The sequence below is a fragment of the Gadus macrocephalus genome, chromosome 13 (genome assembly GCF_031168955.1).
Source record: "Gadus macrocephalus chromosome 13, ASM3116895v1".
Taxonomy (NCBI): domain Eukaryota; kingdom Metazoa; phylum Chordata; class Actinopteri; order Gadiformes; family Gadidae; genus Gadus; species Gadus macrocephalus.
In genome coordinates this window covers 19,280,466-19,299,050 of record NC_082394.1, presented here as the reverse complement: position 1 = coordinate 19,299,050, position 18,585 = coordinate 19,280,466, and the positions used below count along the sequence as shown (strand labels likewise).

The following is an 18,585-nucleotide window of genomic DNA, read 5'->3' as shown; positions in this document are numbered from 1 at the left end:
CTGCCATGCATTGAGCCTGCATTCTGTTTCACAGCGTGTCCACGACCATCGGGCGCAAGGGAATACCAGTCGCATTTATTTTGCCCGAGCAAGTGACAACCGCCGCGGGCAATGCCATTGACTCACTGAAGGAGGAATAAAAACATATACAACGCAAATATGACGGTGGACTTTGAAGAATGTATAAAGGACTCCCCTCGATTCAGGTAGGGTTCCAGCTGTCAGACACATCACAGCTATGTGCGGGGAAAATGGCACACCTTCTTTTAACGCAGGGTTTATTTTTCCTGGCCAGATGGGATTTTTCATCAGTCCCTTAAAAAAGGATGTACAATGTTGACTTAAAACGCCTCGACTTCTGATATGCGATGGGGGTCGTTGCTCGTGTGTGAAAGACTGAGATTTTTTTTCACTATTTAAAATCTTCATTCATGTTGCAGCCACAAATGATCTTGTATTAGCCTAAATCGTTGTAGTTGTGCTTATTCATGTGTTCATATTTTTTTCATTCTGTTCATTATTTGATCTAACACGCGGTAGCTGCTGAAATGCTGTTAGGCTTCGTTACGAGGATGGTGCATCAATGAGAGAAACGGACATTGGTTTACAAAATCGAAAATAAATTTCTCTTTGATCTATCATTTCTTTTGGTTTAATCTTGAAATAATGTCCGTGCACACCATGTGCACAAATTAAATCGTCCTAGAACTATACGCGTAACGCTATGCGTCTATGAGGACCTGTTGTGAATCTGTCTTTGAAGGGACGTCATCTAAAAATATCGGCGGCCTACAGGTTGAGCGGAAATAAAAATATCTAAGTGGACGAGCTAGGCCCGTAGAACCCTCCGTTATGAGGAGTTGGAGATGCCCTTGTGGAATCAGCAGCCAGGGTCTGCAAAGAAAGGCTCTTCTCCTCGGGGACAAGGCTCGTAGTCGTATCCCGGGCACAGGGCTCGTATCCCGTGCGCAAGACTCATATCCCGGGCACTGCTGCAGATGCCCCTCAGTCTGCCCACGTGCCAGTCTGGCACCGCTCCCGCCACGCGATGGACTGAAGGAGAATAGGGCAGAGAGATTTGATCAGATCAAGGTCAGGAAAGCCCACCTGGTGGGCAAATTACCAGATCTGTAATCTGTAGTTGTATTTTTGGGTAGATTTCCCCTTTTATGTCTGTCGAAATAGGTCTTATTATTCGTCTAGGTCGTATGTCAATGTGTCTAACCTTCAACACACGTGCTTTCACACATACTCAGTGAACGCATTAACGGTTGCTGACAAGACACACATTCACACTTCCTCACTTTCTCAACATTTCCACCCCACCACGGATTTCCTTCCAGACTTGTTTCGTTATCGTTAATTGTGTCCAGACACTTGCCCGGCAAATAAGTTGTGGAGAGAGGCGGGGAGAGCAATCGGTCGGTTCTTGGATCTCCTTGGGAGTGTCAGTGCTGCTTCCCATCTGCAGACATTCAAGGTTATCGGAATTCATCATTACCTTAAGAAACCAGTGAAACCATAGACATTTGACTCTTCTGTGGTCCTGTCTTTCAAATGTCTGAGATCAGTCATGGGCCAAAGGTTGTAGGTTCAAACCCCAACGTTGGCAGTCTATCTATAGGCAGCGTTCAGCGAGATTCTTACCTGATATTTATTTCAACAAAACGTAGATGCATTGATAGTATTTAGCAGCCCTAATCTTAGTCTTTTGGCCAATTCTGTAGCTCAGACATAGTGATTTAGCTGTATTTTTTTCCATAAAGTTTCCCTCGATTGTTTTTCTTTTTAAGCCTAAGGTACAGGTTTTATGCAGTGTAAGTATTAATCTGGGTCAAGACGGGGCCAACATCACTGGAGCCAAGACTTCCCCTTCAAAAGCCAGCCTCCTATTCCCCTGCTTCAGTGAGTGCTGATGTATTCTAAACAAGCTGAACATTTCACATTTAAGTGTATAATACGGCGTGGTCCTAGAGGGCTGGTCCTTGCCTTCACTTCATGGAGAAGAGACGTTTTCAGGACTCCCTCTAATTACCTTCAGATTAAAGGCTCTCTCTAGCTGAATCACACACAGGGATAAGCATCCGTGTTGTGGTAAGTACACTATTGTGTATGAGCAACAGGCAGGCACCGGCCCTGGGAGAGTGTAGGACTGAATGAATGACTGAATGAATCGGTGAACCAGGTCACACAGGTGAATCACTCCTTTCTAAAGAAATAAGGCTTCACAGTTAAAGGAATGGTTTAAAGACATTTCAAGTTGGAAAATGTGTTTTCAGTTTCACATTGCAACACACACACACACACACACACACACACACACACACACACACACACACACACACACACACACACACATACACACACACACACGCACACGCACACGCACACACACACACACACACACACACACACACACACACACACACACACTGGCTAGGACTTGCAGAGAGAGGGTGTGTGTCTTCTGTAGTACATAGACAGAGGGCTGCTGAGTATAGACAGGCCTCCCAATCTTGTTCCACCAGTTTTTTAGTTTTTAAATGAGTTGCACCGGAACACAGGGCGCCTACCCATCCCCAGCAGTTTAGGACGCAGACAGGAATAGATGTATTCTAATCTAAACTATGCTGTATCATTTTTGGTTAAACTAGAATAACGTAGGATAGCACGGCATGCCAGATAATTTTGTAACATGCGATAGTGATTTGACGCACAGACACATTTTTTTGATTAACTTGTCATTTGGCTCTAAACGTGTGCCATCGTTGTTGTGTATTAAAATAAAATACCTGCTATGCTAGACGTATGCTTGTTACAGTTCACCCTTCTATAGAATTATTGTGCGTATGAAATATTCAAATCCAAATTTTTTATTTAAAACCCAATAAACTCATATTCTGATACAGATTATAAAATAAATGACGCAGACCTATTCTGTTACTGTTGCCCTGTTTTTGCGACCAGACAGAGAATAATGTGTGAATGTGGTCCGGTTTCTCTGGGCAAAGGCTTTGGCGCTCTGTGTAAACTAGTCCTACAACACAACGTCTGCAGCATGTAGAATGTGTTGAAATCACAAGCTATATGACTGTGTTGGTAGCCTTCAGCTGGGGGTTAACTGATCATGCTGATAATCCTTGCTGTCTGTCTCTGTCAGACAGACAAAAAAAATACACGTTTACTATCTTTGAGAATGTACATAACTTGGCAGGATAAGATCATAATAAACACTGTCACATCAATACGTATAGTGCTGCATATCTTACATACTTTCACTTTATTCACATATAGACTGCATATGCACACACTAGGCTACTTATACGTTTTGTGTTGCTACCAGCTCTTTAGACTTGATGTTTCTAATCGAGACAAAAGGCGGATGCTCTGGACTGCTGTGCATTCTCTTTCAAACCATTTTGTATTCATCAGCAGCTAACTAAATTTATCATAACCTTCACATCCATTATTATCCCTTGGTTAATGTTATCACCAGATTTTAACGTTTACGATTCATAAACTAGCTTCATTTTTGCGGTTATTTTGTGTTCTGACATCCCCTTCCTGTATTTAATTCATAATCTTTCTGATAGGACCCTATTCGGACGGTTGCCAAGCTTACCAGTGGCCACTTAACACCTTGGTAGGGAGAGGTGAAAGAGCAGAGAGACAACTGTGGATTATATCTGTTGGTGACGGCTAAACCCGCCCCAATGGGTCTCTGATTGTACAATACAGAATGACGCACATTGCAGTCTCAATATCCACCACATTCTGAATACCGGACCTGGGTAAGATGGTGGTGTCTCATCAGACTGGCGTGTAAATAGCTTGATTGGAATAGCCACCGGGATATTTGTCAAATTCATTCTACGTAATTAAACACCACAACAAAGAGGGAACGTTTTCCTTTTTTCAATGGCTGCCTTTGTGTTTTATAGGAGGTAGAGTTTCTATAAATATATATGAGATGTATAAGACCTATAATAATCTAATTCTTCATCTTGTGAATGTCTGGCAGCACCCTGGTTTCTAACAATAGAATATAACGGTCTGAGTCCAACAAGCAGTATACCTCCTGCTCTGCATCAGCACCTGTAAGGCCCTCTTCCCCATCCATTGGCCTGAGATAATGAGCTCCTATTGGTCGGCTGCCTCTGAGGCGCAAGCATGTGCTTCAGGCAGCAAGTTATAATTGGAAAAGGGAAAAAAAAATCATTGTCGTCACTGTCATTTTCTTTGGCTGTCATGGCAACTGCCGCCTCTCCCTCTCTATGCTCTTGTGTCTCATTCAAGGCTTTGGGAATGAGCTCTACGCACATGCACGCATACACACACGCATGCACGCACGCACCCCCAGACACACAAACACACACACACAGCTAGCAGGTGAATGTGGCAGTGTGCTGCTGCTTGGTGTTTGCCTGTTAATGGTAACATTGTATATTTATAGAGCACAGGACGGCCTAGAATGGTCAAACTATGCGTCGAAGAGTTCAATAAAGACATACTAAGTATATAATTTGTTCTCTGGGGCTGAAGGCCACTCAAATTATGTTTCCTAGAATGGAGAAAGAGGTTTGAAGGCAATCTCCTTTATGCATTTCCTGTCTTTATAACAAGGAGGAGATATGCTGGAATTGCCCCCTCTTGTAGCTGTTTTATACTAAACCTAGATAAACGTTATTCTCTTTTTCTCCATCTAGGGACATTGCTACAGAGTCATCATGGCTCTTATCAGTTCCAATTTAAATGGATCTATCAGAAAGGCAGAGCAGATTAGCCTCTTGGTGCATTGGACAACATCGCTATTCCTCTCTTATGTCAGTTTAAGACCTTACTACCACCGGTTGGGTCTCCACTCTTGCCTATAATCATATTGGGATCAGACCATTTGAGAAATGAGTTTCCAGAATGGGCAATGCTAGGTCAATGCTATTATAATATATTGGTTTGGTGGACGGTTTTATCTAAAGTATCTTCAAATACTGTGAGTGCATAGGACATTTCTGAGTATGGGTTGCCCCAGTGGGAATCTAACTCCTAACCCCTTGCCGTGTTGCCCTAATGAGTGTAGTCCCGTCATTGCGCTAGACAGGGCCACACTGTAATGTGGATAATCTTTTCCAGCCATATTCATCTTATCATCTTATCTTAATGGTCTACATCTTGTAGGCCCGCTTATTTCAATGTAGGCCAACATTTTATGTTGTTAATTGAAAATAATTGTTGTTAAAAACCGTGACAATGAGTCAAGGACATTAGGTAGGACATGTGGTTTCACTAGGACAGCGCAGCGCCTCAAAGGACCTGGAGCTTTGGTCAATACCTCCATGGTTCTTCTAACCAAGGTCCATCTTCAGGTCGTTTATGCCTCTTTACACCTCTTAGGTGTCAGACTAACACACAAGACCAGCCTGGGGCTATCTGGTTGCTATCTTATATTTGTTATTACATTATATATATTATTTTCAGTGTGCGTGCGTGTGTGTCAGAAGATGCTGGGCTTACAATGCTACATTTTCATTATTTTCTCTTTGGTATTTTTTTCTGTATGGGACATTCAGCCAGTAATAAAACTGGTGTTACTGTCTATGGATATCTAGATTATGCAGAGGTTTCTGCGCACTGCACATCATTGTTTTACCTTACCATCTCATGTAGTGATTTGTACTGTTTAATAATTCTCAATTTTCAACTGTAGGAATTATGGTCCAGATGGATGAGGAATTCCACCTCTTCTATTGACCTAATAATAAGCGAGTATGTGTGATTTTAGTGTGTACGGGGGCGTGTGTATGAATATACTTTATTCCTTTTATCTGGCCATCTGTGCTTCGTGGGCGATGTGCACCAAGCCGGCGGGGTCAGTCCAACTGACCCCGCGTTAGATGTTCTCTCTGACGTGGACGAGACCGCATCCTCCGCGGCACACGTGGACCCTCCCACTGAATCCTCAGTGTGTTTTTAGTGCACACACGTGTGCTGCCAGAAGGCCTTCTGCGCAGAGCCATATCTGTAGTAGGATTATTTTCCTCTCGTTTCTCGGTGACCCATCACACGCGCTGTAATTAAATCAACTGGAGATCCTACACATCCTGTAAAGGCTTACACACTAACAGCCAGTCTCACACCAATACCACTCCCATCTGTGTGTGTCATGTTGATGACGTCAAGGTGGATGGCAAAACAGAGATGAAGGATTTAGGATATGGATTGGTCTGAAGGTCAAAGTGCTTTAGTAAGCCGGTTGTCTGTAGGGCAGCCTGGTTCAGGGTCTGCGTGGAATATTAATATTCTTCTTGCTCATGTACTATTTGCTTTGGCTTTCCAGATTTAGAGCTTTATCCATCAGTTATCACGCTCTGATCCTTGACGTTAAAGGCTATCAATTGTCTTCTAGGAATACATATTTATGTAAATTAGAAAACATGGGGGCATCTGTATTTGAGTTAATGTGAATGCTCCGATATTGCATGAAGGTATGTCAGGAGTATTCCACAGACTAATCATGCTTAAAGCTAGGGTAGGGTAGCATTTAGAGCAAAATCCAGAGTAAGCTAGATTTTGAAAGTATCAGAGCAAAAATATCCCACCCATTCAGTTCTGGCTCCAAAAACCAACGCCCCAAAACACATGACAAGCTTGCTCACTTTGGCAATATTCCTGGCCAGCCTTGTGAACTGTGGTCAGTCCACGGGTAGATTGCGCCCAGGTACGGAGGTCGATGCTAGACACATATACAAGATTTTTTCTTTTTTTCCATTTATTTATTGCTGTTTTCAGGATTTCAACATCCATAAAGCAAATATATGTACCTCATCTTACGTAAGAAATATAAAGTGCAGCATTATGTCCCCATTGTTATCAAGCTCTCACTTTTCAAATATTCAAACGCAGAGCACAGAAAAATAGGTTTGGGGGTTTGAGGGAGAATCGGAACTATATCTAGAGTGTCATTTTACCTTTTTATTGTAAATGAATCCTCATTTGAAGCCTGTTTCCTGACATGGATGAACAATGGTTTAATGAAACTAGCATCCTGTCAGGGCCTGTTGCTGTTCACTGGTATTCAGACAAATGCCTTTGGCGGTTTCTTGGCTGCTTTTGGAGTCTTGGGTTTACACAAAATATATTTATTTTAGTTCACTGTGTTAAGTGTTTCCGTGGGGATCCCAATCACTTTCCTGTACTCTGTACTCTGAAGTCCAGATGATCAGTTCTCAGGACCCTTTTCTCTGGGACCTGATCCCTTTCAAAAGTAAGCAGCACAGTGAGTAATATCGACCATTTAATCCCAACTCCTCCATTTAAATATCCCCTTGATATGTATCACCCTGTTAATCATGTAACTCTCAGATCGTTGTAGGGCTTCACATACTAGGGACATAAAATCCCAAATTAAGTAATTTAGGTCATCCACATGGGTGCAGTTTCTGTGGACTTTGTGAACCCCCCAACTCCCTTTGGATAATAGGGACAGGAATTGGCAGGGACCTCACAATAGGATATTACAAAATTCTTTGAGTGCCGTTACGATCTATTGCGATTTTTGTAAATGGCGTTACAGTATCAAAAAACCTGTGTGCGATTTTACATTTTGTGTTGGGATGTGGCGTCTACAGGTCCATCACTATATGTGGCCAAACAAGATAAAACATTGTTTAAGCAAATTGACTGTAAGCAAATACATTATAGCCTCCTCTGTTGACTGTTCCATTTTTTAGGTTCCACAAAGTTAACAATAAATAGATTTTTTAATTGTTGCTGAGGCAAATTATCCAGATTCTCCTATTAATCATTTTTTCCACCGTCCCTAATCCATGGACCAGCCAATGGATAGACCCACGATGGATAGTCCAACCAATGAACAGACCAAGCAATCAATAGACCAACCACAGAATAGACGAACCAATTGATAGTCCAACCACTGAATAGACCAACCTATTGATATACCAACCACTGAATAGACCAACCGACAGGTGAGGTAGAACAAGTAAAAAAAAAAAACGGCGAAAATCAGCCGCGTATCGGCCGATACGATACACGTAAAAACCGCGAATATCGGCCGATAATATCGGCCGACCGATATATCGGTCGATCCCTAATACCAACCACTGAATAGACCAATCGATAGTCCAACCACAGATTATACCAATTAATTGATAGTCCAACCACTGAGTAGACCCACCAATTGATAGAACAACCACTGAGTAGACCAACCACTGAATAGACCAACCACTGACTAGACCAACCAATTGATAGACCAGCCAATGAACTACAGTGGATACCCTGTCAGAGGCATCTCTGTTACCCCGGCATACTTGACTGCACTCATTTGTGTTGCCTGCCACACATTTAGTCTTGCCTGGATGAACCGGCTCCATGGCCTTTATTGCACAACCAGCCATAAGGCCACAGCCACCACATGTGGTTGTGGAATTTGTGTTTCTGAGGGTGTGAACACACACGCACACACACACACACACACACACACACACACACACACACACACACACACACACACACACACACACACACACACACACACACACACACACACACACACACACATACACACACACACACACACACACACACACGCACGCACACACAGATATAGACACACGCACACAACCACCGACAACCACGACCACGAAGAACAGATGTGATTATATGCCATGATTTGACACAGTTATGCATTTGTGGTGTATGTTAGGGGAAGTGCGAGGAATGTGTTATTTCAGCACACACATGGAAACACACATGTTGTAAAGTCCTTATCTTACTGAGAATGGTGTATGAAAGGAGGGAGTCGCAGACGTTTTAACCTCAAACCTCAAATTATAGGCCTAATAAGGAATAATTGATTACCCACCCTAGTCAGGAACAAACTGCATGTTTTTCTAAAGGCTGTTCGTTGCCACGGGCAACGCAGTGTTTACAGAACATAAACACACCGTCAGATCCAGATACGGTCGTAATCTCACCTGGTGTTTGTGCTTTCACTCAAACATCCAATCATCCTACTTTTTTATTGACTGTTTGTTGGGATTCACAAATACAAGGACGCAGACGTTATGATGTTGAACTGTAGCCGTGGAGATACACAGACACACGGATGTTTGTCACGTAGAAACCCAGTGACCCCTGTGACTGCTGCGATGCACTACATATCTTGAATGGACAGCTAAACTGGTTTTGTTGAGTCATTGTTCCTCTTTGAACTCTAATTATCTCTGCAGTAGTTTAGACGTGGTTTAGGGCTAACCAGATTCACAGATGGCTGCTAGGGGAGGAGGGGAATATGGCAATAATCTTTTTCTTTTTCTCTTCCTCTTTCTCTTCTCTCTCTCTCCATCTCTTATGTATTTCATTCCATATATAATTTGTGTAATTAGTTGATCATCATTGTTAGGCTTAAGTCAGTATTCTTCTTTCTTTAGATACTCCCGTAGACAATTTATACTCAAGTTGATCTCTCCACCGTCCAAGCACTGCAAACACATGCGCTGCCTTATAGTTGTGTGTGATTGACTAGCGAATGCTCTGCGGAGATCCAGACGAAGACAGGCTAACCGATCACTTCCTGCGGCGTGCTTATCCGCTTCCTCACACGACATACCTCGACACACCAACTGCCTTCCAAAATGCTGCTGCAATTCCTTGTTCCCCGAAAAATAACAAGCCATTCCCATCTGCTGTGTCAGCGGCAGAATGAAACACCATTAAGTCCACTCTCTCCCAGGTCCCGTCAACCCTTAGCCTCAAACACCGTCTCTGTTTCTCTGTGTTACCTTCCATTTGTTTGATGGATTGCCCATTGGATACAAGTGGAAAATCACAACAGCTGAAGTCGAGGCGCGGGCCGGTAATGGACAATATGTCTCTGAGTGGGACAGGTGGGGGGGCTCTGGTATGTGTGCGTAGATCCACCGTGGGAGAAATTCTGTGCATGCATGTGTGTGTATGGAGTATGGACACACACACGAGTGTATGAATGAATATACCGTTTATGTGTATGTGCTTCAGCTCTTGTGTGTCCATGTGGAATAGACAGATGCAGCTGTCTAAGTACAGGGGGTCTTCTGAGAGAGTTTGGGGATTTATGGCACGCTTTGTGTTGAACGAGCACCAACATAGACCCTGTTGCTGCTGATCCCTGGTATGGTTTTTCGGGCGATTACACTGAAGGGAGCGTGGCTGTGAGAGAAGAAAATGGTTGATTGGACCACGGTTGTGTAATTCTTCTTCAAAATATCTCTCTTTTCGAAAAGCATAAACTGGAGATTAAGTCCAGAAAAAGGCAAAAAAAAGTTCAAATTCTTTCTAAAATGGTCAAGAATTTGTTTAATGGACACTTGCCATCGAAAGAATGCAACAAAGCTAACCGTCTGTGTCAATCATGAAAGGAAAAAACACTACTTAAACCCCCATGCTACTTGAGAAAAGCTGTACATGTTATAATAACAACCAGCAGATTGGAAATACTTGACATGAACTCCCCAATCACTTTCCCCCAACTGTCTTAAAAACCGTCTGGAGTAGAATATTGATGGCTGTAAACCATAATAACCATGAACTCCTGAACCTCAAGTTGACAAAATCCAGTGTTTGTGCCTGTACCTGTACTGAGGCTGCATTTCAATATGGGGCTTAAGGTGGATGGAGCAAAAAACTGACTAGAACTGATGCAGTATATTATTCTTTTAAAGAGTTTAAAATGAACTGCCTCCAACGGTTTTGAATGGAGGCAAAGACATCAAATTTATATTCCTCCAAACAATGGCAATGTATTAAAGCGGTCTCATTCAGTTTGCGGCACTCGGGCTGCATCTGGCCCATGGATGCTTCAGATCCGGCCCCAAAAGATTATTAGACCATAAACAATCCAAGTCAATGTTCCAATGTTGGTAGTCAAGAGTGTTTTTGAGATGATGTTCTTGGGCTTCTGTTGAATGTTAATAACAGGATCAGTTGTTGCTATATTAATCAATATATCAGGCCATTTCTATTGCATGTCGTGATCAGTTGCTTGAATAATTTAATGCTCATCATAGTTATTTTCAAAGTTTATTTGAATAATATGAATCGAATTAATAATAAGAGAACTTGTCAAAAAGTTGCCACATTAGGGAAATCAGGCATTTATTTTTTAATTTGGCATAGGGTTAGGGTTAGGGTTAGTTATTCTTCATTTATTGATTGATAAATGAAGAATAACTCAGGCCAAAGTAGAAATGTATGAACTGACAGACCATTTTGTGTATCGGATTAGATGACCCTAAAACAAAATGCTGCCTCAATGCAATCATAAATACACAAACACATTACCTTAATTATAATTTCAGATCTATAGAGCGTTGTCCATGTTTATTTTGAAGATTAAAATCAATGGATTATCTTCCAACGCATTATTGTATGGTCCCCTATGATCTTACACACACTGTGTGTGTGTACGTGTTTGTGTGTGTGTGTGTCTGTGTGTCTGTGTGTGTCTGTGTTGATTGATGATTGTGTTGATGGAGTTCTTCATCTCCGGATTAGGGATTATGTTAAATAAATGATGACAACCTAAAGGAGTTCAATAATCGCCAGTGGTCATTCACATCTGCCTTGAGTTGCACCATGGGACTGGAATACCTTTGTAATTAAGATGTTATTATCAACTTTTTGGTGTTGTATTAGTAAGGAAACTATGTTACTCGGCAAATAGTACTATCAACGTTTATAAGGCTACCTTAAAATGTACAATGGAAACAATATGGTTGTCTTTATACCTCAGTTTACGATGTACAATAACCAAAGGAATAGGATTGTACCAGATTCACCATATTGAATGCCCTTTCCCTTCATCTTGGCACCAGTGGATCATTCCTAGATGGATTATCAGTATAAATCAGCAGCTCGTCCTCCACGGCAGAGCCTACTATGTGTGTTAGCAGAGGGAGAGGCAGGCAGGATTAACCATCGGCGGTCGGCTTGCTCTTTCCAAGACCAGGCTGCCCTTTGGTTCTGTTAGCATTTCTTAGCATTGGCACACAGCTGGATTTAAGTTGCTTTTTCTATCTTTCACACTATGCACTCACTCACTCACTCACTCACTCACTCACTCACTCACTCTCTCACTCACTCACTCACTCACTCACTCACTCACTCACTCACTCACTCACTCACTCACTCACTCACTCACTCACTCACTCACTCTCTCATAACCTGTTCTTTCACCCAACAGCACATCCGTCACAATAGATTAGTGTTGGTAGTAAGCATACAATCAAATATTAACACATCCTGTCATATTGCTTCACTGCACAATGTTCAAATCTTACTCCATCCACAATGAGTCAGTGTCACCAACGTGGACCTTCTGACAGGCTGGCTTCTTCGTTGGTATGTTCTTTCCATCATTAGTTTGTTTGTTGTGCTGGTGTGTTTCACGACTGAGTGCTTATCTCTTCCAGACATTTGTAGGCCATGTTTCGGTGTTCAATAACCCATTGGCTCCTTGTGATTTGAGTAAGCCGAATAAAATGAATGATGGATTTAGATTAGCTCTTGCTGTGTCCAGTGAGTCCACCTAATATCTCACATCTGCGTCAACATAGCTCAAAAGCAGGCATCACGGATTGGAGTCTCACCAGGGGGACTCACAAATGGCTTTTTGTTTGTGAGCCGCTTACCTGTTCCAAGCCACACTCTATCTTCTGAACGGAGATAAACAAGAACAACGCTGTAAGGAAAATGCGTCATTGCACAACATAGGTGTTTATACTGTGTCTGTTGAGTGAACTCAATTAATCCACACAAAGTATTGGTAAATCAAAAGCTTCAGCGTAGGGATTGGTAGAATTCACCTAATCATCAAGCCTCAGGGACATTATACTCCTCTATCTCCAAATTATTCTCTCTTCTCATCTGTACGCTGTCAGTTTGTATTCATTCTTCATATTTCTTTGGCATTCCCAACATTTTCCAACATTTAAAAATCTCGTCATCATCATAACAGCCTTCATGCATGTTAAATGACATAGCCTTGCAAGTGAAGAGACAAAATCCTCATCGGTGTAATATGTGATTACCAATGTCTTTGTTGGGTGCTACAACAGTACATTTGGAAGCACAGCAACACACACCAATCCTTTATTACCCCGTCCATTATGTCTTCCCCTTGACCAGCTGCTATTAAAAGAGATGTCTTCATTTTGTGGTTGCCAACAATGAGCCGTTGTATCAACTGAATTTGAAATTGGTACCAGACCACTCTGTTATATTCCCAATTGTTTGACAATTGTTTTGTCACTTTTAAATCCTCGAGCAAAAACACATCCTTCTGCTGTAAACATGAAGCCATACCAGAGCCAGCCTGGAGCGTTTCAATATTCAGGGACATCGTTGGTAATCCGTTTTTCCCATACTATTCCATCAAATTCGGAATGTCTTTCCTCTCCTGGGGAAAGAGAGGTAGTTTCCCTCATTCCTCCCCTTTTCGTTATTTTTTGTTTGCTTTTTGGGGTGTTTTTGTAAGATATTCTGGCAGGATGTTGCAGCTGTTCTTAAAAGCTGTAGGCTACTGAGCGCCAGCCTTCGTACCCTGGCCCCGTGGGGAGCCATCATCAGGGGAGTTTAACGCTGAGGTCGAAGGACCCAGATAGGACCTGTGGTCCCTGGAAGGACGTGACGATTGAAGATTGGAGGCCATCTGCCATATCCTCCCTGGTTCTCCCTGGCGTTTCTCATGGTGCTGGTTGTGGTGGTGGTGGTGGTGGTGGTGGTGGGTCTGGTTCTCCCTGGTGTTTCTCATGGTGCTGGTTGTGGAGGTGGTGGTGGTGGGTCTGTGTCGTCCCGTGCTACTGCAGGGGTTTTCTTTGATTTCCCAAGGGTTAATGGCCATTGGGTTTAGTTAGTAACCATCTTTCGTTTTACTCAAGTAGTCCCCTCCCTGGGAAGACTTTTGACCCAGGGAAATCCTTGATATATAGGGCAGCTTTATTATGCTTGCAACATGGTTTGAAGGCTTTGGGTTTTGCCTCTGGAAACCATTCCTGTGGTTCATCTGTGAATGCCTCTCACATTCTTTATCTGCTATGTCTTTGGGTCTTTCTCCCATTCCAATCTTTTTTACCCCATAATTTGCCATCTTGTAGGCCCACCATTAAATGAGGTGTCTATGTGGGGGTATGGCGTGTACACGTGTGCAAATGAGTGTCAAGGGTTGATCCCACATGCCCTCTCATCATCCGCGGTGGAACTCTCTTAGTGGTTCCAACTCCAAACCACACCCTGGCTTATGCCTCTCTCCACCCTGGAAGAGAGGGCCCAAGGCGGGGTGGGTCCACACTGGAGTGGCCCTGGAGATGATGCACTGGAACTATTTCGTTTTTATAGGGATGTGGATTAGCTGCCGTTGTGTAAGCAGTGAAGTTATGTTGTGTAAGAGCTGGAGATTCATCAAGATGTGCCAGGTGCGTGTGTTTGCACGTGCATTGTGTGTGTGTGTGTGTGTGTGTGTGTGTGTGTGTGTGTGTGTGCACTGTGCACTATTGATGATCTAGAATGATGTTCATCCCATTGAGGTCCAATATTGAGATGGCTAGATGACGGAGGTTGGCTTCCCCATGGAGAGACCCCTTCAGATTCCTTCCACTCTCACTTTCCTAACTAACCTGCTGAGAGAGCGAGAGAGAAAATATCGTTAAGGGAGGGGACACATTATTTGCAGGCTTGTGTTCCGCATGTGTGTGTTTCACACTTAGATACACACATCAGATGCGTGTGTGTTTAAGTGGGAACGCTATGGGCTAAAACACAAGTGTATCTTGATGCTTCACACCCTGCGACATCTAGCTTCCTGAGGGCCCGTCTGATAGGAAGGGGTTTCCTCCTCCACCATGATGATATTATCCAATCCTCACAGGCTTTGCACCGGACAATACATAGCTTCAGTCTTCTCATGAGAATGACGACGAGTAAGAATGCAGCGATGCATCTCTCAAATACGTGACGTGTAGTGTGTGGAAACTGTTGTATTCATGACCCCTCCAACGTGGTTTTAAACTTGCTTTCTTTTTATATTAGTGAAGGTAGTAAGTGAGAAATGGTTCTCTGGTTAATGGAAAGTAGCATGCCCAAACGATGTACAGTGCTGTCAAATATCTAGCCTTTTAATAGGTGAATACAAATCATTCAAAGTAGAAGTGATAAATGTCACCAAGACCAACACACATCTATTATTATTATTGTTATTCTACGTTTTCCTATTATTAGGGGTCCGAGCAGCGAAGCTGCTTGTCCCCCTATTGTTTCTACAACGTTCTTTTTTCCCCTCAAATTCTGTAAGAGTCATACTGCAGCCTGTACCGTGAGTGGAAACTCTTGAAATGTTCAGGTATGGTTACCAATAACCCCCACTACCCATAAACTCATTTGTGGTACTGCACCCAAAGGTGCCGCTATTATAAAAAATCATGAATAGGCTTATTTCTCCTCACCAGATTGACCTGGACTCAAAATTCTTTCATCATATCAATCTCTAGAATCAGATGCATCATTATACCCCCGGGTCTTATGCCCTAAAAATTACCTGTTCATGTTATATTCACAAACAATGTATTATTGGAATTCTTGGGCCAAGCCGAGTACAACGTCGTTTGCCGCCATGATGGATATTCCGCCATCTTGGTTTATCTCAAAAACCTTTAAAATGCATCACCTTTCACAAATGTTGTCCAATCTTCTCAAAGCTTGGCATAGATGATCTTCAGGTTATGCTTGTCAAAACTTTTTGAATAGTTTTTTCAAATTTAAAACGGTTTGGCCGTGACAGCCAATCAAATTCGACCGTGAAGCCGCAAAACAGGAAGAAAGACAATTTCTCAGCAGCCCTTTGACATATCATAACCAAACTTGGTATAGACCCATGACATCATCATGGGGACATCCAAACAATTTGGTGACCTTTAAGTTCAGGGGGACTTTAAACAGGAAGTGATCTCATATCTCTGCAAGGCCTTCATATATCCAAACCAAACTTGGCTCATAGTCGTATGACCCTATCCTGAAGATGCCCAAATAATTTGGTGACATTTGACCTTTAGGGGGGCGTTGTTAGCAGCAAGTCTATTCCAGCCCTTAGAAAGCAACTTCAATGTATTTTCATTGTGATAACCATTTGCCAATAGCTTTCATTGTAATTGTAATTATCGAGACAATCATGTAGCCACCTAATCAATTATGTCTGTCCACCAAAATTTGTTTATGGAGTCCTACTCTGCTTTGCCCCCTCATTGCAGCTCGCAGCTATATTTCTTATTGTTATTTTTATTTTTTTAATTAAAATAATCATCAATCTCTGTTAGTTATTTTTGGTACACTTTCTATGGTTACATGTCCATGTTACTTGTCTGACTCTGATGGCATCGAATAGGTTTCGGCGGTCAAATGTTTCTTTATCCGTTTAGGAATCACAAGTGTAGTATGATTGGTGGCGCAAAGTAATGCTTTTTGCTGACACGTGCACAGCCAATGTCGCTCTCCAAGTCTGGTGAAAAGGCTAGTCGATATCAAAGTGAGTTGTCATCTTTGTGTCTGTATCGTGTTTGGGTTCTTTGTGTCATCAGACATTAGTGGCTCAATGGTTTCCTGGGGGTATGACTGTGGTGTTTGTTGTGTTTGAGGGATGGGGGTAGAGTCGAGGAGATGCAGTGAAGGCATATTTGTTACCCATGAAAGAAGCCCACAGACCATTCTAGTGTTTTGTTTGGGTTGCTTTTGGTGTGAAAAGCTGGTTTGTTTGGGAAACTGTGTGTATGTGTGTGTGTGTGTGTGTGTGTGTGTGTGTGTGTGTGTGTGTGTGTGTGTGTGTGTGTGTGTGTGTCTGTGTGTGTGTGTGTGGGTGTGGGTGTGGGTGTGTGTGCATGTGCGTGTGTGTGTGTCTTTCGCTCAAGGCTATGTAACCAATGCTGATGATGACATAGGACAGTTGGTTTTAACTAAACACTTAATTTGCCACTGCCTTTAGTAACTGCCCCTATTTCACTTGAAGCCAATAATTTCACAGAAACACACTAAGATACACACACACACACACACACACACACACACACACGCACACGCACACGCACACAGGGTATCCTATTCATCATCATTATCATATCCTCCTTTGTTCATGTGGTGTCGGTCGCTCTTTTTTTCTTTTTGTTTGCATATGCTCACACATAACCACAGGCCAGTCATGGCAGCTCCACAACCACGACTTTAGACAGTGAGGCAGACATGGAGGAGAGACACATACAGCTAGACGGACACAGATAGAAAGAAAAGGACAGACAGACACACAGAAATATAGACAGACAGGCAGAAACAAAGAGAGAGGAATGGAAACAAAGAGATACAACCGGAGAGAGAAAGAGAGAGACAGAGTGTCCGACTATAGTCATGGGGTTCAAGCAAGAAATAGAGCCAGAGAGAGAGAAAGAGACAGACAACCAGACACTGAGAGAAGAAAAGGGAAGACAGACAGCGAGAATGAGACGGAAACAAAGACAATTTTTCTATGTCTGTCCGTCTGATCATGCAGACGGGCAGACAGAGAAAAAAAGAGACTCACGGACACTCAGGGAGAGAAACAGACAGACGGGCAGACAGACGGAGAGGAGGGCTTCCCCATCACATGAGACAAAGAGAGAGCAGGGTGTGGTCGGCCTAATGGAAAGGAACCCCAGCTCCGCCGCGAGGCTCCCTGAGGATGTCCAGTGGATTGATTCAGTTCTAGTAACACATTCAATGATGATCATTCACATCCTAGTCTCCATAATCCATTTGTATTCCACTATGGGAGACTCTCTCTCAAACACATTATTTTGGGGATATGAGGAAGTTTGTGCTGATTAGGCAGAGATTGTACTAGCAGACAAAGGGAAGGTGAAAAAAAGTGGGAGTAATGCTGATGCCTGTTGCCATGGTAATAAGGGTCACTGGATGTTGCCATGGAGCTAGCTTCTTGGGATTCTGGCAGAGGATATTTAGGTGTGAGCGTGTGTGCGTCCATCTGTGTTTGTTTGAGTGTCTTGAATATTTGGTCTGTGAAGATTATAACAACATATTACTGGTGAAAAAAGTGTAAAATTATTATTGTTGTGCTGGTGTGTTATTATTACTATTATTACTATTGGTTGTTTGTGGACATGTCAAACCAAAAGAATATTGGAGTGTGGGCAAAGCTAGCTAAATATGCTACGTTACTTAGCGTTACTTGCGCATTGAATGTAATATGCTGTGAGATGTAGCATATTACATGAGTACGCCTGACTCATGTGATTGGTTAAACAGGATTTAGTCAGTTGGGTTTGCGTGTGTCCATCAAGGCACCAGATGCTTATGTTCATTTGGTTCTCCACATGGATGTGTACTCAGGCGTGTGGTGTGTGGGGCGCTAATATTTCTAGACCTCCTTAGCGTACGTCTCACACAGTTTCATAAAGCTGTGTGTGAAAATGCAGATACAAACACACACAGGGCTAGGGGGGGGGGGCTTTGACAGATAAGCTACTGGAAGGTCATAGGGTTGGAGCCAATCAGCACGCA

At 42.7% G+C, this 18,585-nt stretch overlaps 1 protein-coding gene across 7 annotated transcripts in view; it reads left to right on the top strand.

Moving 5' to 3' along the window:
* Positions 1-65: 65 nt before the first annotated feature.
* The window catches only part of LOC132471264 (arf-GAP with coiled-coil, ANK repeat and PH domain-containing protein 3-like), a 55,395-nt gene continuing 36,875 nt past the window's right edge, over positions 66-18,585 (top strand). For all 7 annotated transcript variants that reach the window (XM_060070433.1, XM_060070431.1, XM_060070430.1 and 4 more), the window contains exon 1: positions 66-206. In XM_060070433.1, the coding sequence (XP_059926416.1) occupies positions 160-206 (47 nt within the window). In that variant the 5' untranslated portion in view covers positions 66-159. The remainder of the gene's footprint in view (positions 207-18,585) is intronic.